We start from the raw sequence: 25393 nt of genomic DNA on the forward strand, positions 1-25393 counted from the left end.
GAGGGAGATCCAAAGAAAATGACGTCTTGCCTGCCATCTTGCTTCAGGTTTAGTCAGCCTGTCCATGCTGCTCCCATCACACTCTTAAGCTTCTTGGGTCTCCCAACATCTTCAGCACCAGGCCAGGATGGCTCCCAGCTTCATGAAACCTCTATTGCGCAGATGGTCACTGTTTCGACTACCCAGCCCATACTGACAGTGCGTAAATAAATACACGTGTGTATAATTAAGATGTGTTAATGATTTATGTCTATGGTCCCAGGACTCATAAGGTAGAAGCAGGAACACCAGAAGTTAAAGCCTAACCTGATGTGAGGCTATTTTAAAGTAACAAACCAAAAACCTTTCCTGGCACTGGGGAGGCTGAGAGAGGATGACTGTTTAAGGAGAGCATAAATACAAAGAGGTCCTGACTCAAAGACAAAATAAAGGATAAACTATGTGTCCATGTTCCCAAAGCAAACCAGACAATGACAAAGAAAGTCATCACATAAAGGAATATAAAACTATTTATTGACCACTGTTCACCATTATTTACAATAAAGTAAATATACAGTTGGATGACATTCTGATACTACAAAGTTACTTTTCTGGCTCATTGAACCAGAAGGCAAATACTGAAAAGATTGATCCTACCAGTAAGGAATGAGTAAGGGTAAAGAAAAAGCATGCAAGTCATTAATTGGTATTAGCGAATTTTGTTCACTTAGTCAGCAGGTCTTCAATTGCCAACATTAGCTCCAACCATGATTCTATCTCCACATCAAACAGATTCCACGAATAATGAACTTTTAGTACAGATTTTAACTTTCTACAAAGGAATGGTTCACCAGAGGAACCTTTAGGCAGACTGGCTGGCCTGGACTTGCCTCTAGAGCGCTGGGGCTAAGGGCCAGTGCCACCACACTAGGCTCAAGTCTTTTTATTAAGTCACACTACGATTTTAATTCCATTTTCTGAAGGTAGAGTTGCTATGGACAACATTCTGCAAATAAACGACTACATTTATGTGATAATACATCAATTCTGATGTGGTTGCTTTTAAACTATCCAATAAATTACAGAATCTGCTTAATCTGAAAGATTATGGTTTCAGAAAAATGTTCACAATAAAGGAATCTCATCAACTTGTGTTTTCATCTTCAGTTAAGTATTAAAAACAAGACAAAACAAACAAGTCATTGTGTTTTATGCATACACCGCATACAAACAAAAAAACCCAGAATGGTCCTTCTGTGTCCCAGTTAAAATTAAAAATAAATTCAGACTGAGTAATGACTGTAAAATCTCCCCAGCATTTAAGAAAAGCTGTTTTTCAATGCTGAGGAAATACAACATGGTATCAGATATTCTATCGTTAAAGGAAGCAGCTACAGAAAGCTCTCACTTGCGCAAAGCAATCAGTGCCTTTTGATGCAGAACAAAAACCAAAACTATCCCAACTACCGTCAATACTTTCAAAACCAGCATATCAAACTTGATTTTCATCAGAATGCTATTTTTTCCACACTAGTAATTTCAAAACCCAAGATCCAGACTTTATATATATATATAAATATATATATAAATGCAAACAATTATTGTGCTTCATCTTCGGGACAAGAATGCCAAGTCAGCCTCTCCTCATAGAAGGCGATGACAATCTGAGGACACTTCATGTTTGCCTCCTTTGCCAGCACCAAGTCAGCCTCATCTGAGTCCTTCCTGTTGTGAGGGAGAAGAAACTGGTTAAATGTTTTAAACTCTGTATGTAGCCGGGCGGTGGTGGCTCACACCTTTAATCCCAGCACTTGGGAGGCAGAGGCAGGCGGATTTCTGAGTTCGAGGTCAGCTTGGTCTACAGAGTGAGTTCCAGGACAGCCAGGACTACAGAGAAACCCTGTCTCGAAAAACCAAAAAACAAACAAACAAAAAAAAAAAAAAAAAAAAAAAAAAAAAAAAAAAAAAAAAAAAAAAAAAACCAAAAACCTCTGTATGTTAACTGAGATCCATTCAATAAATAATAATTAAATCAAAATGAATGTTAAGTGCTGCTAGAGAGGGTTGTATGGTAGCTGAGGTTACATTTCAAAAAGCTTTACTTCTCAAAATAGGCCATGCATTTGTCTTTCAACTTACACTAACTCATGACAATCTACTCAGCCCGCTGGGTTTACCGGCTTGAGCCACTATGCTCAGCTAATTACTTTCCACCCTACTTAAGAAACCTTGCATTAGAATTAGCCTTTAATCTTCAACACTTGAGGGGCAAAGCCAGGCAGAGCGCTGCTGAGTTGATAAGCTAGGGTGGTTACACAGTGAGATGCTCACCACCCCCCCAACTCCCACTTACCCCAAAATACACAGACACACCACACACACAACATCCTAACCAATTTATCTATTCTTTTATGTTTAATGAGGGCCACTAAGGGGGTTTAGCAGTAAAAGATGCTTGGCACACAAGCCTGGCACCCTAAGTTTGAACTCTGGAATCCACACCCACAAGCAGAGCATGCACGCACGTACACACACAGCACAAAGTAAAACCAAAAAAACTAAAACAAGCAAAAAACCAAAATAAAATAAAAAACCAAACCCAACAAAACAACTGGCTGCACACTTACCATTTCATGAGAAACATTAATTCTCCACTGCTGTCTGTGGCACCAATTATTCGTTCAGGATCAAGACCTCTGGCAAAGCCCCTTGGTTTGTCAGCCTGTTTATAGGGTTAAGTAAGAGCTTAAATAAGTTATTTCTGCATAACAAGTAACAGTAAATTTTTTAATGAAATTCAACTTTCCGAACAGTAACCCAGGAACAATCAGAACAAGAGCTGAAGTTTGATATGAAAACATGCTGAGACTGGGGACATAGTTTTATTGGTAGATTGTGAGAAATCCTGGGCTTGGTCCAGCACTTGGTAGCTGGAGGCAGAAATATCAGGAATTAGTATTAAGCCTGGGCTAGACAAGACCCTTTAAGCCTAGATTAGCTCCAAATTTTCAACCATCCTGCTTTAATTTATTGACCATTAGAACTATAGTGTGAGACAACATACTGAACAATTATGCACTCTTGAAAATTAAATTTTAAATGCCTATAAACCTAGAACTTTAGAGATAGAGGCAGAACCTTTAGAAGTTCAAGGATAGCCTAGACTAGTGAAAATTGATCAAGAATCACCCACCAGCTGGGCAGTGGTGGCGCACACCTCTAATCCCAGCACTTGGGAGGCAGGGCAGGCGGATATCTGAGTTCGAGGCCAGCCTGGTCTACAGAGTGAGTTCCAGGACAGCCAGGACTACACAGAGAAACCCTGTCTCGAAAAACCAAAACCAAAACCAAAAAAAGAGTCACCCACCAATAAAACCAAAAACAAGTAAATACATATGCAGCCACTTACAGTAGCACTTACAAAAGCCTATAACTTCAGTCCTTGGGGATATTGTATGTTTAAGTGCACCTTGGGCTACATAGCAAGACTGTGGCCTAAAAACATACATACAAAAGCCACAAGGGGCTAGAGATGGCTCTGTAGTTAGAGCACTTGCTTTGTAGAGAACTTGGTTCAGTTCTCAGCATCCACATGATGGCTCACAACCACCTCTAACTCCCAGTTCCAGGGGACAACTCCCTCTTCTGACTTTGTGGCAGCTGCATATATACATACACTCTGATCCATTATTAACATTTTTAATGTAATACTAGTTATTATTGCTGGGCATAGTGACGCAAACTTTAATCCCAGCACTCTGGAGGCAGAGATAGATGATCTCTGAGTTTGAGTTCTAGGACAACCAGGGCTATGTAGAGACCCTGTCTCAAAAACAAAACAAATTAGTTATCACATCATATTTTGAGTTATTTGACTTGGGATTGTGCTCACACAGTTTCCCTAAAATTTATCACAGGAAGCTAGGCATGGTGCCATGAGTCCTGGGACTGTTCCAGTACTTGGTAGATGGAGGTTGGAGGATCAGGGGTTAAAGGCTAGCCTGGGTTATATAAGACTGTCTCAAAACCACAATCCCTTTATTTTGTAGACAAGTTCTCTGAAACCTGACCCAGCTTCAAAGTCTCGATACATTTCTCTTACCTCAGTCCCTCAAGTGCTAGGATTGTAGGTACAAACCATCATGACCAACCCTGTCTTCCTTAAACTAGACATTGAAGACACCTCTTTTTCACAACATGCTCTATATCCAATAGGTTTTATTTATATGCATGCTTGTATGTATTTGTATAAATGCATTAAAAAAAAAAAGGTTATGGTTTTAATGTAGTGAAGGCTTGCTAGGTGGCTAATGACCTTGAATCCACTTCTCAAGTATTAGGATTACAGGTGGATGCCAGCTTGCCCAGTTTCCATCAGTTGTACATATAAACCATTATTCTTGTTTAGTTTTTTTTTTTTTTTTTTTTTTTTTTTTGGTATTGCTACTTATCATGTCTACTTTTTTTCTGAGCACCTGTAAATACCGGTGCTTTTGGAGGGCAGAAAGGGCACTGAATCCCCTGAAGCTGGAGTTACAAACAATTCTGAGTACTCACATAACGTGTGACAAGAGTAGCTCATGTTCTTTAATTACTAGTACTTGAAAACTGTTATCTTAAAATTATTTCTGTGTTTAAAGAGTATTTAACCTACACATATGTCTGTGTCCCTGGTGTCCATGAAGTCAGAAGAGTGTGTTGGATTCTTTGGAACTGGAGTTACAGACTATTATGAGCTATCAAGTGGGTGCTGGGAACCAAATAGATCCTCTGGAAGAGCAGCACGTGCTCTTAACCAGTTCTGCAACCCTAAAATGTCTGCTCCCAACCTCCTTAGGGTCTTACTTATAGACCAGGCTGGTCTGGATCTCAGAGAGACCTGCCTGCCTCTGTCTCCCCAGCACTGGAATTAAAGCCATGCCTCCTACCTGGCCACTTTTCAATTCTAAAACAATATATATTGATAATTATAGCCTACATACTGTTTAAGTATTTGAGAACTGATGATATCAAAAAACTAAAATTTCTCAAGTTTCATATCTGTGTAACCAGACTGGGTTAGATTAACAACTCTAGCCTTTTAGGTCTAGGTAAATTAATTAAGATCTGTGGTTCAGACTTATTATCTATCAGAAACAATTAGTCCCTATGTTATAGGTTTTTGGTAGTGGATCACTATGAACTAGGCTGTTCAGAGTGCTGCTGGCTCAACCTAGCTTAGGCATTACTACTAAAAATACTTCCCTTAAGCATATGCTTTACTTTCAGATCTCCACTGTAATTAATCTTGTTTTCTCATACATACAATGGAATCATTATCCAGACTCAACAGGGTTGATTTAGTGCTCTATACGAAAGGTTCTTGTTACCTAATTGATATGACCACACTTGAAACCCAGTCCGTTACCAACCAATTTAATGTGTGCCGAGTGCTTGGAGTATAAGCCGAATTCAGCATCAGACCTTTCTTCCAATTATCACACTAGGCCAATAGAAAAGAAGTACAATCTAGTTAAAGCAAAGGGTACAGATGACCAAATCTGTGACACCATGCCTAACTCTAGAAAAGGTTTCTTTCTTTTTTTGGTTTTTCTTTTTCTTTTCTTTTTGTTTTTTTGAGGCAGGGTTTCTCTGTATAGCCCTGGCTGTCCTCGAACTCAGAAATCCACCTGTCTCTGCCTCCCACGTGCTGGGATTAAAGGCGTGCGACACCACTGCCTGGCCTCTTTCTTTTTTCTTAATTGGAGTTTAAAAGTATACTTTGGGCTGGAGCAGCTAGAGGCATTTACCAAAGAATCTAAGTTCAATTGCAAGCACCTACAATGGTAGCCCACACTGCCTATAATTTCAGTCCCAAGGTACCTGACTGACACTGTTACCTAGCTTCTGAGCATGCACGAGGTAGACAGACATATAGGCCAAGCACCATACACATGGAAAATAGTCTTAGCTGGGTATGACAGTGAATGTCTTTAATTCCAGCACTTAGGAGGCGAAGGCAGGCAGATTTGTGACTTTGAAGCTAGACAGAGCTACAATGAGAAAACTTGTCTTCAAGACACCTCACCTAGTTTTAAGCAAAAGTCAGGTAACAGGATGAGTGGTGCAAGGCCACTCACTCTCTGCTACATGAGACCAACCCTCAAAGGACACTAACAAAGGGAAAGGCGTAGGGAGATGAATTACAACCAAGTATAATGGGGACTATGTATGAAAAGAACATAAGGAAACCTATCACTTTGGATGCTAACTTAAAGAACAAAATATGAACTAAACAAAAAGTATTCTAGCTGGAAAAAAGTTCAAAGCAATTAAAACTTAAGTCATCGACTTTTGGTAAGAGCCAGTCTAATGGCTACACTTCATACTTACAGCATCTCTCTTCTTCTTTGATTTGCTATCATCAGATTCACTGTCAGATAAAGATTTCCTTTTTGTACCATCTTTTTCTTTACCAGCTTTTTGAGAATTAAGAAATGCTTCAATTAATTCTGGACAATCTAAATTTTCTTCTGGTTCCCAAGTATTATCAGCACTGTGTTCAGTTAGAGAAAACAAAAAGTTAATTCAATTAAACATTGCCATTACCTGTACCTATTTATACTATCTGGAGGAAAAACATTCCACGACAAAGGCTAACACTAATAAAATAATAATAATAATAGAAAGGAATGCCCTCCCATTTCCTACATGATTTTAAAATGTCTACGTTTCTCTTCACAACCACTTTCAGATCCCTACCTGAGCAATCTGCTATTTTACCTCATAGGCAGTTGAATACTAATATTTTTCTGCTCCATAAGCAACTCGCTTTATGTAACTGTGGTTGGCTTCAAACTCTGTATGTAATCCAGTTCTCTACCTCCTGTCTCTACCTCCCAAGTACTAGGATAAAAGCACACTCTCTCACACTCAGTTTATCCCACGACCTTGCGTATGCCAGGCAAGCACTCAACTGAGCTACATCCCAATCATGTAAGTTTGTATTTCATTTCTTTCTTTAAAAAAGGGGACAGGTTCATATGTACTAAATAGGATGACTATGAAGTCTCAATACTGGGGTTTTAAAAAACAGTGACTCCTAATTCCTTAGATATTATGTAAATAGATTTGGGATCTCCAATGATACTTTGGAAATGAAGATCCCAAGATATTCTTAAATGTGAAACATTATAGTCTCTCTGGGCTGGAGGTAGAGATTGGCTCAGCCATTAAGAGCACTGACTGTTCTTCCAGAAATCTAGAGTTCAATTCGCAGCAACAACATGGTGGCTCACAACCATCTGTAATGGGATCTGATGCCCTCTTCTGGTGTGTCTGAAGAAAGCCACAGTGAACTCATATACTTAAAACAAACAAAAAAACAATGCCTCACTATGTAGCCTAAGTTGGCCTCCAACTACCATCAATCTTGTCTCATCTTCCACAGTGCTGGAACTCCTGTGCTGTACCTCCATGCCCAGGCCAATGTTTTCTCTTTACAGAGGGAGAGGGAGAGGGAGAGGGGGAGGGGGGGAGGGGGAGGGAGGGGGGAGAGGGAGAGGGAGGGAGGGAGGGAGAGAGAGAGACAGACAGACACACACACAGAATTCCAGGGCTCATAGTTGTCACTGTAACAGTCACTTTCACTTAGCACATCATCTATGGCTGCCTTTATGAATCTCATGCAGAGGGAATAAAGACAAGTCAATGGCCCCAAAGCCTAGGACAGCCACATACAGATGCTTCAGGGGTGAGACTGACACTCCTGCCTCAGCACAAAGCTAAACCAGCCATTCCATGAAAAGCCAGAGCCATGAAGAAAATGAGCACCTCACATATATGAAAGTGTGATCCATCACCTTGCACCAACTGACAGACTCACTAATGTCTTGCACTCTGGCCATAAATACCTTTATAGAAACAGCTGGAATGAGTGACCTCAGGGATATTAGGAATGGCAACATTAACATCTTGGGCTCAATAACTTGCTCTGCTGAGATCTTCAGACCATAACACTGGCAAAACTTCATTTAGGGAGGAGGGCTAATGTCTCAAATTTAGTGTTACTTGCAGTATCATCTATCTACTAGAAATATATTATACTGTAAATGTTAGGTTCTTGGTCATAGATATTCAACCTGGTACAATGTTTAATACAACATTAAAATGCCTTAGAGAAAGAAGTAGAAAAGGTGCGTCAGGAGGGAGGAGAGACAACAGGGAAGAAGAGTCCAGTACAACATGCTTTGTTTAAAGAGTCCAGTACAACATGCTTTGTTTAAAAATGTCATAAGTCATTTAAAAATGTCATAATGTCATAATGAGCCGGGCAGTGGTGGCGCAAGCCTTTAATCCCAGCACTTGGGAGGCAGAGGCAGGCGAATTTCTGAGTTAGAGGCCAGCGTGGTATACAGAGCGAGTTCCAGGACAGCCCGAGCTACACAGAGAAACCCTGTCTCGAAAAACCAAAAAAAAAAAAATAAATAAAATAAAAAAAAATAAAAAAAAAAATCATAATGACATTTAATCCTTTGCATTCTACTTTAAAGATTACGCATGAACTTTAATTTTCTAAGTTTGACTGTGTACAGAAATAAATTAAACTGTAAAATGCTAGGTTTCAACTATTGCTAAAACCTTACCTTTTTAAATTTAATTTTTTAAGTGTATGAATGTTTTTTCTGCATGTAAGCATACACGTGCATCATGTGTGGTGCCTGGTACTTCATGAGGTCAGACAGAAGGTGGTACTGGACACCCTTGAATTTGAGTTAGAGATGATTTTGAGCCACTCTGTGGGTGCTGGGAATCAAACCCTGGTCCTTAGTAAGAACAAGTGTTCTTAAGCATTGAGTTATCTCTCCAGACCCCAAAGTCTTAAATAAACCTCGAACAAATCAAACTGGTTCACTATTTAAGCTAAGAGTAAAACTTAATGCTCTTCTAAGCACCATTAAAGTTACTAACCTAAGGACCAAGGATGCAGGTGGTAGAGTACTGGTTGAGCATTCATAAAAACCCTGGGTTCAATTCTTAGGAACAAGTAACAAGTGTATGGTGTTACATGCCTATGCTCTGGGGAGGTAGAACCAGACATAACAGAGTTTAAGGCTACCCTTTAGAGCAAGTTCAAGGACAGTTTGAGATTCAAGGGACCCTATCACAACAGAACAAACAGTAAGTAAATGCTTAAATGAGGCATAGTGAACAAGTATAATTCTAGCACTTGGGAGAAGGCTAGTCCAAGGCTAGTCTGTGCTACATGAGACATCCTGGCTGAAAACAACAAAACCGTAAGAAATGAAGCACTGAGGTTTCTTACTCTGTGAACCCCTTCCACTTCAGGAAATACTCCACCTTCCCATTCACTACACGACGGTCCAGTACTTTTTCTACAACAAATTCTTCAGGCTCTGCCTCTTCAACTTTTTTACTCTTTCCATTCTGTTTCTTTCCCATTTTTTGCTAAAACAAAAGAGAAATTAGGAAAAATTTAAAACTTGAGTACATTTGAAGGCCAAATTGTTCATTTATCTGACACTTTTTTTTTTTTTTTTTAAAGTTTTTAACCCTCTATCCCTTTAAACTACTTTGATCCAGGGTAAGTACCTCCTAGAGAGTCAACAGATAATAAAGCAAAATCTCTGCTTCACTGATTTACACTTATAAACAAATACCCTTCACCAGTACGACAGAATTAAAAAAACAAACAAAAAACAAACAAACAAAAAAACCCCAACCATCTGAGAAAGTCTTATCCTTTCCCAGTTTTCTACATGAACAAGTTTCCCAAAACCACTCATTTAAATCACAACACAGTGACAAGTAACTAGAAAACAAATGGAGAATGGAGCAAGTATTAACTGTACTTTAAATGAAAATGGCCTCTATAGGCTCATAGACAGGTAGTGTAACTGTTTGAGGATTGTATGGCCTTGGTGGATGAGGTGTGGGGGGGATGGGGTGGCGGTGTGAGGTTTCAAAAGTCAATGTTGTTTGCATTTAGCTCTGCCTTGTACCTCTTAGCTACTGCCTTAATTAAGTGCCATGCCTGTGGCCATCTTCTCAGCAGGATGGTCAAGCCCTCACCCTCTGGAATTGTAAATCTCAATAAACTCTCCCATAAATGGTCTTGGTCATGGGGTCTTATCACAGCAATAGAAAAGCAATTAAGACTGAAGTGTAATAGTTAAAAACAAGCAAACAAACTCATACCAAAACAAAACCTCAAGACAGGGTCACATGTAGCAGGGTAGCCTCCCAATTCACTATGTAACCTAAGAAGACCCTGAATTCCCAATATTCCAGAATCTATACCTCAAGTACTGGATTTATGGGCATGGTCCACCATACCCCACCAAATGATTGGTCTTATTAAGTGCAGCAAAGTAGATCTACTAAAACTACAGCCCAAGACATCCCTTTCCCAACATTAACTGCAAAGTAAAATCAAAGTTTTACCACCAACTATAGGCTCAATCATGGGGACCACACATAAACTAAAAAGGGTAAGACTGGTTTCCCCGTAATTATTACATGTAGATAAATTTTCCTGACTACTTAAACAAAGCTAAAATACCGTCACTTTTACAGTCCAAAATGCTGGTTTAATTTCACTGCTAGGAGAAGAGTTACTTCCTTCTAGGGTTTTCAACCTAGAATCTTAATTGGAAGCCAACTAAGTTTACTTTCAAGAGCGACACGAGGTGTGCACTAGTAGTACTCAGGAGGTTGAAATATGTTGATTACCTGGGCTTCAGAGAAAAACCTTGTCCCCCAAACCAAAAATGTCTTTTTTTTTTCTATTGGGAGTAGATGGGTAAAACATTACTTATGAGTACTGTCTAAGCAAATAGGCAGATTTGTTAGAGAAGTGTTTTAAAAAACCTTGAGATGGTTAATTAGAAGTCTCCATGGAATGAATACCAGAACAACCCAATACAGTATGCTCAAGCATTTCATTTCCACAGCAGTGCTATCTCTGTACCCTTTAAAACTTCTGAGATAGTAGCCCAGTCTAGCCTTTAACTTTCTGACTCAGCCTCTCCCAGTGCTGGAATTATAGGTATGCACCACTATACATAACTACAGATGCTACTTTAAAAAAATTTAAAGGAACCATAAACACCACCCCCCTGCCTAGTCCCTCAAACCATCTAACAAGTGAAGGATCCAAGCAGGGGAAAAAAAAAAAAAAAAAAAAAAAATCAACAGCAGCACTCAAACCCAGGATACTTAAATCCATCAGCATACAGGGCCATAAGTAAATTTACCAGATGAGTCATGCTTTACCATTTAAGGCTTGAACCTGTATTGGGTCATCTAAGAGTGATCAGATGGGCTTCCGATTACAGAATCTAGTCCACTCTGCAGACTAGTCGAAGCCATGCACTATATGAGGTAAAAATACTCTCTTGCCCATTTTGGTCAGAAAATTAAGGATCGAAACCCATGTTTTGTTTTACTTAAATGTTAATGCACACCTCCATATACTTGTAATTATGTGTCATAATTAATGTAGAAACCCTAACTGTAAATTTCATCCCCTCCCCCCATAAATTTCATTCTTTTGACATGAATTTTTTCTAGACAGGGCCTTGCTATGCAGCCCTGACTACTTAGGATTTTAGAATCCAGGCTGGCCTTAAACTCAAGGCAATCTGCGTGCTTTAGGATTTCACACACTGGATCACAAACATACACTTTCAGACCCATTTTCTCCCCCTCCCTTCTTTTTTGGTTTCTCCGTGTAGCCCTGGGTGTCCTGGAACTTGCTGTGTAGATCTATTTACCTGCCTCTGTCTCTGGAGTACTGGGATTAAAGGTGTGGGCTTCCAGCGCCTGATTGACCCAATTTATTTATTTTAAATATAACTTGACAAAAATGAATTTGCCTAACTTGCTAGAAACCCCAAGAAAACAAGCATTGGATTTAGCAAGTCAGAAAATTGCTTAAAAGAAACAGAATTGATCTAATAGTCTTTTACTCCCAGACATAGTTTGTAATTCTTGCTCATGACAACATGAGCTGTATCTAAATCCACTGATGTTCACTAATGAATACTCAGTATCTCCAGAACAGTACAGATTCAAGGGTAATCATGCCAAGCAACAAGATTTTTATAGAGCTTCCCAGGTGACTCTTTTCATGATTAAGTTCATTAACAATACCTGTGTAGAAGAAATCAAGGAACAATCTTAGGAATCTGTTCTTTCTTTCCACCTTTCCTTGGGCTCTGGAGATCTTGCTGTATAACCCACAAACATGCATTTTACCTCAAAACAAAAACATCCAGCAAAAGCTGTACAACGATGTTTAAAAAAATGCACTGTGATCCTCCTTAAGGGAAGCCTTATTTTAGTGTAACAAACTCTTTAGAGTGCTGGTAAGTACACTTAAGTCAGCTGGCTTCCAATTCACAGCAATTCACCCACTTATGATGGGATTAAAGAAATGCACAACCATGTCCTCCATGAGTTTTAACTCCCCCACCCACACCCTTAGACGGGTTTTTCTGTGTAGCTCTCATGACTATTCTAGAACTCACACTGCAGACCAGACTGGCCTCGAACTCAAAGAGATCCACCATCACATGGTTTCTTAGTTGTAGCTTTTATTTAAAGAAAAAAAAAATCCTTCAGTTAAGATTCTTACGTTTTAGATTTTTACAAACTTACCAATGTAGTTTTATTGGAGGCCATTTTTAAAAGTTAATCGGAGACTTGAAGAGCTATTGCAAGAAAAAAAAATGTAGGACAGTTAAATTTTCATGACACACAAAAGGCAACTTCAAGTTTTGTGTGGATTTCACCATGTAAATTTCGGGTAAAAATGCAGGAAAACAGTTCTGAGTTCCTGTGTTAATTTTATGTTACTAATAACTTCAGTATGTTAGTGCTTTAACTAAGTTAGTAAAAATAATCTTACTAGGAACACTGGTACCTGAGACAACTTTACTTGGTGAGAATTACTACTTTTGCAGTCCAAACAGAATTCTAACAATTTCAATGTTTATTTTGCATGAAAGGCAATCTTCTGTTTCAAAACCAGTTACAATTATTTACCTTTGGTCGGTAAACTACCATTAAGATTTTTTTCTTTAGGTTTCTGAAAAATCCCAGGAGCTCATATAACTCCATCCTTATTTTTTCAGAAGCCCTCCCTCTTCAATCACGATATGAAAGGAACACATTAAGATGTCTCAGTCCTATTTCTGGCTTTCTTTTTTTTCCGGGGTGTGGGGAGGTAATCAGGTAATCACTCTCTGTAGTCCAGTCTGGGCTTCAACTCCGAGCAATCCTCCTGCCTCAAACACCCAGTACTGTCCTGATAATGTTAGAAGAAATCGACCTCCTTCACGCCCGCTCCACTTCGAGGAGGGCCCCTTCCCAGCTCCCTTCCCGCGTCCAGAGCCCGTCCCCCACTCGAGAGCGGGGCCTCGTGGTCAGCGCCTCCGCGGGGAGAAACAAAGGCGGCGGCGGCGGGGGCTCAAGGGCACTGCGCCACGGGCCCGCGCCTCCCCCATCCGGCGGCGGCCACGTAGCCGGGAGCGCGCCGAAGCCCGGGGCCTCAGGCCTCGCAGCTGCAGAGGCTGCACCGCTCTCCCTGTGGGCCCGCAGCGAGGCTGGGGGAGGGGAGGCCCGCGCTTTGTCTGGAGTCTCCGCAGCTGTCATCCGGCTCCCACCCTCATGCACGATCGTACCATCTCCCCGCACACCGCCGCGGCGCCTCAGTGAGGCCCCGGCCAGCCTCCCCGCAGCCCGCGGCCCACGGCGGGGCGCAGGGCCCGCAGCCTCGGGCGCACAGAGCATCCTAACCCCCACCACGCGCAAAATAGAAAGCAAGCCACGGACTTCACCGCTCCGATGCTCAGGGCCGCGGATCCTGCAGAGTCTCCCGCCTGCGCGCTTCAGCTCAGCCACATCCGAGGGGAGGGGGCGCGGGCAGCTCTGCCGGGGGGGAGGGGGAGGCACCGCCCACGCCCAGGCCGCGCGGGGCCCGCCGGGAACGCGTCCTGCGGGGGGGGCGGCGCGCGCGCAGCTCACCGTCCGCGGCGTGGCGCCCCGGGGGTCTCCTGAGGGGGGTGGGGGAAGGCAGGCAGGCCCGACCGCGGAGGCCGTTCTGCGTCTCGAAGCGCGCCAAAGCTGGGCTCCGCCCACCTCCTCGCCCGGAGCTGGAGGGCCCGGGAGATAAACAGCGGGGTTCTTTAAGCACCACCTCTCACAGGGCGCGGGATCCCAAGGCTTTATGGCATCGGGGGTTGTACTTGGACTACAAGTCCTTCTGGGAGGGACCGAGTGAGCACCCCCTGGGGACGGGTAGAAATATTTGTGTGGCTCGAGAACCCGGAGACCGGATTGGCAAAGGCGTAGCTGCAGGGAGCGCGCTTGGGTGGCCGCACGCCCGGGCCCCGGCTTAAGCCCCTCCCGACGGCGTTAATTTCAAACTGCGCGACCGTTTCTCGGCTCCCTACGCGGAGGTGGGGGCCGGACCTAGTTCCGGACGTAGTAACACGCTGAGCGCGAGCCTTCCGCAATTCACTAAACCCAGCTGCGCCAGTGGTGTAAAGCAGTCCCGCTGTAACTAAGGGCGGGGGAAGCACGTACTTGGCGTAGGGAAAGTGTAGGCCCTTCCCGCCATTGGCGGCGGTTAGGACGTTTACGTAACGGCCTGACGTAAGCGGAGACGCGTTAGTGGGGGGAAGGTTCTAGAAAAGCGGCGGTCTCGGCTCCAGCGGCAGTAGCAGCGGCGCCGGTCTAGTGTGCAGGTGCTCCTTGCGGCGCAGTTTCTCGGCCACCGGCTGCTCTCACTCCAGCGTCAGGACGAGTCCCGTGCGTGTCCGTCCGCGGAGGTCTTTCTCATCTCGCTCGGCTGCGGGAAATCGGGCTGAAGCGACTGAGTCCGCGATGGAGGTAACGGGTTTGAAATCAATGCGTTATTAGAAAAGGGCACGGCGAGGCCTTAGGCACCGCGTTGGAACCCGGCCACCCGCCTCCGTGGTCCGGCGGAGGGAATGCGGTCACTCGAGTGGCGGTTGGTCTTGGCGAGTTTGAGGGCTCGTTGTCTGAGGCCCGATTGTCCGAACGCCTTCCCCGCCCTCAGCCGCCGGGCGCCATTTCCCTTAGCTGGAGTGGGGGATGGGACGTGCCCGCCGCGGTCGCCGGGACCGCTAAAGGAGCGCAGGAGCCGGTCATTCCTGTCCGTTCTCCGTATGCGCGGGCCTAGGTACCCGGTTATGTTTGCGGCGGAACGTTTCGGGGCCCCGCGGCTCCCCCGAGCGAGTCTGCGATGCTTCCCCTCCCCCCTCTCTCGGGAACCGGATTTGGCGTCCGCCATTTTCCCGTCTCCTTCCTCGCTGCGATTTTGCTTTGAACACTTTGGGTTTACTAGTTTGGTTTCTTTCTTACAATTGTGTAGACGTACTTAGCGATTTTCTTTATTTTGGGAAGTTTTCGTATCATTTCGTGGCGGGTATAGTGTTGTAAGCTTGGATCTTAAGGAGTCCTGCGCACCTCGCTAAAGGCTCTCTGCCTTCCCCTCGATGAAATGGCGCCATTGCGTTCAGAAGCCACATCGGAGTGCCGGGTGGGGGCGGGGTGGCGGCGCTCCACGAGGTTTACTGGAACAGGCCAAGAGAACGTAGTACAACCAAGCGAGGCCTGGGCGGCTTGCTGAAGGCAACCTCACTGCAAAAAGACAGTTTTATTTTTTCCTAATACGGCTTGCTGAAGGCAACCTCACTGCAAAAAGACAGTTTTATTTTTTCCTAATACTTACATTAGTTTAAGATTACGAGTGCTGTGGTAGAGCACTTGAACAGTAGCAGGAAGTCAAAAGTGGAAAAATCAAAGCCCTCATCTGGAAGCTAGGGAGCGGAGGGTTTTTCGGTTTTACTGCAGGATACCTTTACTACCCGAAAGGAATCTGTTTGCAATAATTCGAATTATGAGCATTTTAAGGGAACCTTAAGATTTGTTGGTCAAAGAAACAGATCCTTAACACGTGGTCACATTAAGGACGTGAAATAACTGACTTTTGACAGCCATCGCTTAAAGCAAGGCTGAGCGAACAATAATCCATGTCCCGCCTATATTTATATATACATATATATACATATATATAAAAAGTTCGGGGTTTCAGAGTATTTGATCTTGGTCATTCGGTTTTTTAAATTTTTTTTGTTTGAAATGATGGATCATTACATTGATAAACATAAGGTTTCGAGTTGAAAGGGTTATTTTCTTTGACTCTAAGCACATTTATAAATAAAATAACCTTGTTTAATCGATAGTGGACGTCTGGTAAGTTGGAAAAAACCAATGAGGTAAGTAAAGAGCTTTTGCTTTTCGTCAGTGACATGAAAAAATTGGTGCATTTAATACTTGCGATTTAGATTAAGGGTAGCCAATTTACTCATAATTTTAGTAGAGCTATCACAAAACTCTACATGGAGCCCTGATTAAGGCTTTTGGAACGTTACTATTACTTAAAACAATTTTGGTGATTTCTATTAAAAATTCAGAATCTAAAAAGTGTAGTAAACTTTTTTTTAGCATATTTTAGAGAAACTTAAAGATTTAGGCTGAACAAAAAAATAACACATTTTTTTGGAATTTTGCTTTTTCATTTCATTGTGCAATCATGATAGCTCCTGGGTAGTATGGCCTAGTTTATAACCTTCATAAATTTTTATAAATTTTTTAGTTATTGGTAAGCCAGTTATAAGTGCCTTCCAGCACCACAGATTTAAGGAGTTCAATCTGGAGTTTCAGCATTCTTCATAGAGCTTGTTTCAGAGTTGAAGGATATTTTTTCTCTAGAGATGCTTAAAATTAACACCAGAGGGGGCAGTTTAAGGAAAAGCAAATATGCCACTTTTCAGAAACTGAAACTTGGAAGTAGTGAATTTGGAAACATTAGCAAGGGGCTTTTTTTTTCCTTCTAATTTAAAGAGTAACAATTCTGTGCTTGCATTGTAGAATTTAATGAATTTCAAAAGAATTTTTTAATACCCCTTAAATGACAGAGTTTGGTATGATTTTTCTGAAATTTTTTGAAGAAAATCTGATAAAATTGAGAAACATTATTGTGAATTAAAAGTTAGATCCACTATGAATAACTTTGAAACTTGTATAGCTCAGCTCAGGCAATTTTTGGTGTAGCACAACTGATATGCAGTTTAACATATGGTTTAAATTTGATGTAAGTTTTTTTTTTCCCCCCCCAGAAAACTTTAGAAACTGTTCCTTTGGAGAGGAAAAAGGTACTCTACCAGCAGGTCACCTCATATTTAAGAATTTAATTTCCTGTGTACAAAAAGAAAATGTCAATAAGAATTGTAATGGTATTTTCCTTTGCAGAGAGAAAAGGAACAGTTCCGTAAGCTCTTTATTGGTGGCTTAAGCTTTGAAACCACAGAAGAAAGTTTGAGAAACTACTATGAGCAATGGGGAAAGCTCACAGACTGTGTGGTACGTTACCTCTGAAAGTCTGGCTATATATATTTGGGGTGTGAATAATACAAAATAAAAACAGTATTAAAATACATTCTAATTTATATTGCTAGTTTTTAATGTGGAATTAAATGCTTATCTTTTGGATTTAAGGTTATGAGGGATCCTGCAAGCAAAAGATCAAGAGGATTTGGCTTTGTAACTTTCTCATCCATGGCCGAGGTTGATGCTGCCATGGCTGCAAGGCCTCATTCCATTGATGGCAGGGTAGTTGAGCCAAAACGTGCTGTAGCAAGAGAGGTAAGGAAAACCCAAACCGGTTTATTTCCTTTTGTACTGGCCTTTTTTGTGCATGTTTTTCCAAGACTAACCTCATTGAACCTATTCAATGGAGGGATTTGTCCTAAGATGGACATAAGATGTAATTGAGATTTTTTTTTTTAGTCAGAATAACTTTGTAATTATTGTAGGAGTCTGGAAAACCAGGAGCCCATGTGACTGTGAAAAAACTGTTTGTTGGTGGAATTAAGGAGGATACTGAGGAACACCACCTTAGAGATTACTTTGAAGAATATGGAAAAATTGATACTATTGAAATCATTACCGATAGGCAATCTGGAAAGAAAAGAGGCTTTGGCTTTGTTACTTTTGATGACCATGATCCTGTGGATAAAATTGTCTGTAAGTATCTTAGGGTCATGAGGTGTGGTCTGTATAAAAAATACTGGTTATATTACAACAGTAAGAATCTTACTGTTGGTATTAACAATTTGTTACCTGTTTTTATTCCAGTGCAAAAATATCACACCATAAATGGTCACAATGCAGAAGTTAGAAAGGCATTGTCTAGACAAGAAATGCAGGAAGTCCAAAGTTCTAGGAGTGGAAGAGGAGGTAACATTTTTATTTATGTATGTATGCGTGTGTGTATACATGATTATTTGAGTTCTTGCTACTAATCAGGATATAATGTTCTAGGAAACTTTGGCTTTGGGGATTCTCGTGGTGGCGGTGGAAATTTTGGACCAGGACCAGGAAGCAACTTTAGGGGGGGCTCTGGTAAGTTTGTGTTTGGAGAGTTTTTGAAGTGTTTGGTTATGTTTGCTTTTTCAACAGAATGGCTTTAGTAAGATAAACTCAGAACTTAGCAGTTAGCCTGTAATGTGTCCTGTACAGGCAGAAAAGAGAAACCCTGCACTCTTGACAAGGATAAAGTGTTGCCCTCTGACCACCATGTACATTGGCTCATGTAGTATACTCACATGCTTTGTCATCACACAAATATAAGTAAGGCACTTAAGTTGAAAAAACAACCAAAAGTAGCAGAGTTCTAAAGCCTCACAGGAACCAATCAGCTTGGTCTACATGTGTGGGAAATTATGATCTGCGTATAGGTTACAAATCATGAGCACATACAGTACCTACAATGTCCTAAGGTTGAATCCTAGAACCAGAAAACCAGACAAGATGACTGTAATTTTTTTAGTAATTGGTAACAAGAGGTAGGGTTATTAAAGGTAAAGATCACACAAATAAGAGATGTACATTGAATTCAGGGCAAGATAAGGCTACATCTAAGTGCCTGTCTAAAGTTCTGTCAGAAGTGTTTTTAGGTTCAGTTTATATGAATAAGTGGGGTGTGGTGTGATTAAAACTTTCTATACTTGTTAAGGAAAACAAGTTTTAAGTTAAGGCTTTCTGATAGATCAAACCTAGTGTTAATGAAAATGTGTTATCTTGGTAGCAAAATGGAATTAATATGCTTTGATAACTGCCCATTTCTTCAATGAATAAATTAGATTTCTAGCCATCCTTGTTCTGGGTGGAGAAAGATAAGTGTAATTTTACTACTTTCTTTAAACAGATGGATACGGAAGTGGACGTGGATTTGGGGATGGCTATAATGGGTATGGAGGAGGACCTGGAGGTTAGTTTTAATTGATTTTGATATATGTATCTTACTATACTTAGTAACATTACATTTGGTGCTTGGTTAAATTTGCATCTCACTTGTTTTGCTTATCAGTGATTATTTGGCTTTTGAAGTTGGATTTTGAGTTTTATAACTAGGCAAATTTGCCTTATTACCCACTAATGTACAGTATAAAATCAAGTTAGAATGAGTTTCCATTTTATAAACTTACTTATCTAGGTGAAAGAGTTCTGTGTAGAAAAGCTACAATATTGGAATTGGAAGGCAGTGTGCTATGGGATAATAATAGAAGTTAATATTAGGGGATCTCTATGTAGTCCTGGGTTTCATGTAGACAACACTGGACTCAATGTAGGTTTGCCTGCCAGAGTTTATCATTCTGTCCAGTATGCTGCCCTCATATTTCTACCTCAAAACTACAGAGAATAAGAATTTGAAATACTTAATGATTCAAAGGAGAGTTGTGGGATTGAAGGTTATTCTAAGTTTTATGTTTACCCAAGGATAGGTATTTATTTTGCCTTTGAGTCTATTCTAGAATAGACTTTATGTAACAGGTTTCTTACATTATGTGTTATGAAAAACCAGAAATGAGTGTAATAAAGACAATTCAAATGGAATTGAAAAATTTAAGCAATTACTTAAAGGCTTATTTTATAATAGGTGGCAATTTTGGAGGTAGCCCTGGTTATGGAGGAGGAAGAGGAGGATATGGTGGTGGAGGACCTGGATATGGCAACCAGGGTGGGGGCTACGGAGGTGGTTATGACAACTATGGAGGAGGTAATAAATTCATCTACAACCTTTATGTTGGAATTTGGATTAGAATTAATGACATTTATTTTATTGTCGATTTAGATGCCTTAAATTGTAGGATTGTAGATAGGTATTGTGTACTTTTATGTTTTGGAGAAAATTTGTCTTAAATTACACGTTGCTTTTGCTTCAGTGCTTGTATTGTTCAGAGGTTAGTTGATATTCCAATTCTTTTACAGGAAATTATGGAAGTGGAAATTACAATGATTTTGGAAATTATAATCAGCAACCTTCTAACTATGGTCCAATGAAGAGTGGGAACTTTGGTGGTAGCAGGAACATGGGAGGACCATATGGTGGAGGTAATTTACTAAACACTTGGAATTCTTCTGGGGAGTAATGGAAGTCCAAACGGATCTGCAGCTCAGAAAGGGAGATAGTCTAATAGATGTGACTGGGAATATTCTCATGTAATTGTAGGTGATTTATTTTTGTTGGTACTAGGGAGGGAACTTTGTTTTAGACAGGGGTCTCTAGTCCATGCCCAATTAGGTGATTTACTCTTGAATTTAAGTAGCAATCATTACTGCCAGTAGTCCTGGCAATGGGAAAATGGAGGCAGAAGATCATGTTTACAGTTTTCTTGTCCTTCATGTGAAACTGTCTCAAAATGCTCTACCACTAGCTTCTTTTTTTTTGTTTGTTTGTTTTTGTTTTTTGTTTTTTTTGACACAGGGTTTCTCTGTATAGCCCAGGCTGTCCTGGAACTCACTCTGTAGACCAGGCTGGCCTCGAACTCAGAAATCCGCTTGCCTCTGCCTCCCAAGTGCTGGGATTAAAGGCGTGCGCCACCACTGCCCTGCCGTCACTAGATTCTTAAAACAATTCTTTTTGAAGACTGGATCCAACTTTATTTTAAGCTGCTTGGTGTGTGACAGACTTTCAAACACACCAAGGAAAGATGGTGTAAACACATGCCTTTGATCCAGCACTCAAAGAGTATGGCTCACTTGAACAATGTAGGGTAGCAAGGTCTATGTACAGACAACCACAAGACTGAAAGAGAGCTTAGGTTTCAAGATACAAAGACATAGAAAATTTATATGTTCTAAGCATGCTTTCTTTCAATCATTGTAGGGAACTATGGTCCTGGAGGAAGTGGAGGAAGTGGGGGCTATGGTGGAAGGAGCCGATATTGAGCTTCTTCCTACTTACCATGGGTAAGTAGTTTTTGAGTTTTACAATTATTGTTATCTTGGGAGAATTAGCTGCAGGAGTAAAAAAGCATTTTAGGATCATGTTATCTTTCCTTAAAATCTGGTTAGATGGATAATTTCATAACCTATTTTTTTTTTACTCTTTACTTCTGTTGAAACAGGCTTCACTGTATAAATAGGAGAGGATGAGAGCCCAGAGGTAACAGAACAGCTTCAGGTTATCGAAATAACAATGTTAAGGAAACTCTTATCTCAGTCATGCATAAATATGCAGTGATATGGCAGAAGACACCAGAGCAGATGCAGAGAGCCATTTTGTGAATGGATTGGATTATTTAATAACATTACCTTACTCTGGAGGAAGGATTGTAAAAAAAATGCCTTTGAGACAGTTTCTTAGCTTTTTAATTGTTGTTTCTTTCTAGTGGTCTTTGTAAGAGTGTAGAAGCATTCCTTCTTTGATAATGTTAAATTTGTAAGTTTCAGGTGACATGTGAAACCTTTTTTAAGATTTTTCTCAAAAGTTTTGAAAAGCTATTAGCCAGGATCATGGTGTAATAAGACATAACGTTTTTCCTTTAAAAATTTAAGTGCGTGTGTAGAGTTAAGAAGCTGTTGTACATTTATGATTTAATAAAATAATTCTAAAGGAAATTGTGTAATTATAGACTTTTTATTTTAAATAAGTTAAGGAGTGGGTAGTATAATTAAGGTCCATTGCAAAGCTGTTGTTGTATTTGTGTAAGATAAAAATGCTGGTCAGATATAAGTGTGTTGTCTGAAATTCATCAGGAATAAATTACCTAGTTAACTTAAGGGATATCTCTGCAAGGAGAAACACCTTTTTAGATCTTTTAGATGCTGCTTCTTCAATGCAAGGAAAGGAAATAACCCCAGCGAGGTACTCTTCAGGGACACAGGTCTAGTACAAGAGAACTCTTGACGACTAATCTCAGCCAGTCTTAAAAAACTGTGCTGTATCTACAAAACTTTAACTACAGTAGTTGATAAGGATGCCAACGAAAGCTGAGGGTGTAGAGCAAAGTAGTTCTAAGCTTCAGTTAAACTTCTTTAGGTAAGAACTGATTTACTTTTTCTTTCTTAATTTTCCTCCCTTAAAAGATAAACTAAAACTCTTCAATGGTCTTTTCAGTATAGTTCTTATGTAGTTTTAACATAGCTTATAAATTGAGTTTAACAAACTCAAGATAATTTTATATAAACCCTGTTTTCCAATCTGTCATTTACTTAAATTATTTTGGTTGTTTTCCCTTTTTTTCCTTCTTTCTCACCCCCTCCCTTTCCATGAAGATTCAGGTGCTTAACATATCATTTTTTTCCCTGCTGGAATTTTAGCATTGATATGAACCATGGACAAGTATATTCTGCTGCCACAAAGACTGTAAAGTGCTTCATTTCAACAGCTGAGGCAAGCCAAGTGATCATTAATAAAGCTTTTCTTGCTTCCTTCAGTGGTGTTGGTAGTAAAATGGTAGGTAAAAGTTAGGCTGCAAGTTCAATAAATGAGATTTACCTATCATTCCACCCTTGTGTATTCATTCACCTCTCCTGGTTCAAGCTGAGTCAACTAGGCATTTAAAGGCATTGTGTTTATTACTTTATGGTTACAACTTTACATGCTTATCACGGATGAGTCTCACAGGTTAAGGATAGTGTCTTCTACAGTAGAAGTTTCTGTGCAACAACAGCAGCGAAACCCTTTATGTACCCTGTACTAAATAATTGGGTTAAAATGTGGTAGTAATTTTTGCCCATTGTCCTGCCCGAAAATGCTGTAGGTTGGCTATTGAAATTTCCTAAAACTGCCCTCTGATTTCTGGCTTTATTGCCTTTCCAGAAATGTGATATTCAGAGCTTACTATACACATCAGTGAGTCTGCTTTAATCCTAAAACCACCACTGAAGTTACTTAGGTTCTTTGGACAAACATGATAAACTTCTTCAGATACTTTTTTTTTCCTTTGGCAGGAAGGTGTCTTGCTGCAGGTAACTAATGAAGAAGTGGTCAACCACAGAGTCTTCAAGAAATAAGAAATTCTGTACCATCTGAAAGTAGTTCTTGTTGGTGCCTTCATTTAAGAAGCACTTTTAAGATAAAAGGGAATGTTTTCTGATTAAAAACTTCATTTAGTACAGGTTCTTAATAAAATTACAGAAATGAGTGCTGATTGTAAAGGGTGACATCAAATTAGCAAAGGACAATGTGTTATGTTTTAAATTAGGATTTGTGAGTAGACAGATAAAAGCTCTATTTTAAGTACAAGTTTTATAAAATAAATACTTTTGTATCCAAATTACTTGGTGTAATGCTTACACATAAGTGTGAATCTTGTTCTATCGACATCAGTTGTCTACAAGATCGTCACTACTTTAAATATTAGATTAGTTTTGCACAGAACTGCACATTTCCAGTTTTCATATCAATAGGAGAAAAGCATTAATGGGCATTATTTGCTGTCTAATAGAATATACCTTACTATGAATTGTGCACTTCGTGTTGAACATTAAGGTGGCATTTCGAAAGCATGGATTTTAAGCAGGTAGACTTAATTAGCATTGCAGAACACCAAAGAGTAAGTTCTGTTCCAATTGTGAATGAATAGCAATGGTTAAACTTGGTATTGTGGTTTAAGTGTAATGGGCAAATTGGTTTAAAACGGCCAGAGTAAGCAGTTGTTAACCTCATTTGCTTATGACAATATGCAATAAATACAGGTAAGTCAATGGAGAATAAATGTGAGCTCTTAGCATCTTGTAAACTTAATACTATCAACATTTATTCCAAATACTTGGCTTTGGGCTAGCAAACCTGTAGTGTTGTGGTACATGCCCTCACTCTCAGCACTTGAGAACTAAACTCTATGTTGTAGAAGGTTGCATGGTTAGTGTCCCACACAACACCCCTCCGCTGTTAACCCCTTAATTTGTGGACTTGAAAAAGTCTTATTAACACACCCTTTTAAAAGCCCTCCAACAAAGAAATTAAGGCAATGCCATAAAAGGAAAAATGTGATCATGGAAAGCGGTACTGTGTGCTATATGTGCTGCTTTAAAAGAAAGTGGGAGGGAGGGGGTCACTGGAGGTGTCTAAACATAAAAACATAAGTTTTTAGCTTTTATAATCTGAGTAAATTGCACACAGCTTTTGCATACCTTGGAGCTGGATTGTGTTGGCCTGTCTTTAACTGCCACTGGGAGGTTGAGCTTGGGTGACTCATGTGGAACAGTTAATATAGTAGCTCATTAAAAACTGATGGTGGAAGGACAACTTCCTGGTCTTATTTTACAATCTGCATTCTGGTACCTGCAAATCGTGTGGAACTTACCATCCCCAATCTGGAGGGCAAAGTTGAACTAGTACCTTTAAGGAAAGGCAGGTGCCCAAATTGTGTGTGTGGACAATACTGGCTTTTTTACCTAAACCCAACAAGATAAGTTTGCACAAGGTGGTCATCCTGTATGGGCACTGTTGAGAATTACGCTGGTGATCCCCATTGTTACTGTAAATGTTTTACTATTCTGGTTTTTTATCCTGGCTTTCACATCCCAGGAGGATCATAGATATTGAGCCTTTTGTCGTTTAGGAAAAACTATTGACTCACTGCAATGAGTGACTATGGGGCAAGACACTGATTACAGCTTACTTGGATATTGGTGTAATTTTGTTGAGTGTTAGTGCAAGTTTAAAAACATTGCGTAGAATTTTAACAGGTCAGATATCACAATGCAATTTGTTATATGGCCCATTTTATTAAAGATTACTTGATTCATGCACAGTTTAAAAAAAAAAACACTTGAGTGGTGGCACACGCCTTTAATCCCAACATTTGGGAGGAAGAGGCAGGCAGATTTCTCAGTTTGAGGCCAGCCTGGTCTACAGAGAGTTCCACGACAGCCAGGGCTATACAGAGAAACCCTGGGTGGGTGGGGTGGGGGGGATGAGAATTTTTATTTGGATGTAGGGCTGTGACCTCTAAATGCATTTTAGTGAAGTGTGGGTACTTTTGGTTTGAAACTTAATCATTTCAACCTTTCAGGTATCTGCTTTGTA

At 40.5% G+C, this 25393-nt stretch overlaps 2 protein-coding genes across 12 annotated transcripts; one reads left to right on the forward strand and one right to left on the reverse strand.

The window, feature by feature from the left end:
* Nucleotides 1–491: 491 nt before the first annotated feature.
* Cbx3 (chromobox 3) lies at nt 492–14331 on the reverse strand. 2 transcript variants are annotated; one of them, XM_076913341.1, is made up of 6 exons: nt 14008–14331; nt 12640–12692; nt 9284–9426; nt 6352–6514; nt 2607–2701; nt 492–1704 (listed from the first exon to the last, which is right to left on the reverse strand). In XM_076913341.1, exons 2-6 carry the CDS (start codon nt 12661–12663, stop codon nt 1578–1580), a joined length of 552 nt encoding a protein of 183 aa, XP_076769456.1. In that variant the 5' UTR covers nt 12664–12692; nt 14008–14331; the 3' UTR covers nt 492–1577. The 2 variants fall into 2 exon arrangements, with proteins under 2 accessions (XP_076769456.1, XP_034375282.1); XM_034519391.2 differs by lacking the exon at nt 14008–14331 and adding an exon at nt 13816–13970.
* A 288-nt stretch (nt 14332–14619) lies between these two features.
* Nucleotides 14620–23636, forward strand: Hnrnpa2b1 (heterogeneous nuclear ribonucleoprotein A2/B1). Of its 10 annotated transcripts, none has more exons than XR_004608331.2 (13): nt 14652–14874; nt 17190–17225; nt 17323–17433; nt 17569–17715; nt 17886–18096; nt 18208–18309; nt 18394–18474; nt 19280–19342; nt 20012–20131; nt 20344–20466; nt 21242–21324; nt 22678–22813; nt 23311–23636. XR_004608331.2 is itself a non-coding variant. In XM_034518906.2 (12 exons), exons 1-11 carry the CDS (start codon nt 14869–14871, stop codon nt 21301–21303), a joined length of 1062 nt encoding a protein of 353 aa, XP_034374797.1. In that variant the 5' UTR covers nt 14645–14868; the 3' UTR covers nt 21304–21324; nt 21483–21975. The 10 variants fall into 10 exon arrangements, 6 of the variants coding, with proteins under 6 accessions (XP_034374800.1, XP_034374803.1, XP_034374797.1 ...); XR_013104019.1 differs by having other exon boundaries at nt 22678–22750; XR_004608332.2 differs by lacking the exon at nt 17190–17225 and having other exon boundaries at nt 14620–14874.
* Nucleotides 23637–25393: the final 1757 nt, after the last annotated feature.

Source organism: Arvicanthis niloticus, chromosome 15, assembly GCF_011762505.2.
Source record: "Arvicanthis niloticus isolate mArvNil1 chromosome 15, mArvNil1.pat.X, whole genome shotgun sequence".
Lineage (NCBI taxonomy): Eukaryota > Metazoa > Chordata > Mammalia > Rodentia > Muridae > Arvicanthis > Arvicanthis niloticus.

Excerpts from the sequence above, each read along its gene's own strand:
- Cbx3 (XM_076913341.1), bottom strand. The coding sequence starts at position 12,663 with ATGGCCTCCAATAAAACTACATTG. Across the intron at positions 6,515-9,283 it reads AAGTGGAAGGGGTTCACAGA|TGCTGATAATACTTGGGAAC; the intron begins GTAAGAAACCTC and ends AACTGAACACAG. Across the intron at positions 2,702-6,351 it reads CAAAGAAGAAGAGAGATGCT|GCTGACAAACCAAGGGGCTT; the intron begins GTAAGTATGAAG and ends CCCTATAAACAG.
- Hnrnpa2b1 (XM_034518906.2), top strand. Across the intron at positions 20,132-20,343 it reads TTATGACAACTATGGAGGAG|GAAATTATGGAAGTGGAAAT; the intron begins GTAATAAATTCA and ends ATTCTTTTACAG. Across the intron at positions 20,467-21,241 it reads GGGAGGACCATATGGTGGAG|GGAACTATGGTCCTGGAGGA; the intron begins GTAATTTACTAA and ends CAATCATTGTAG.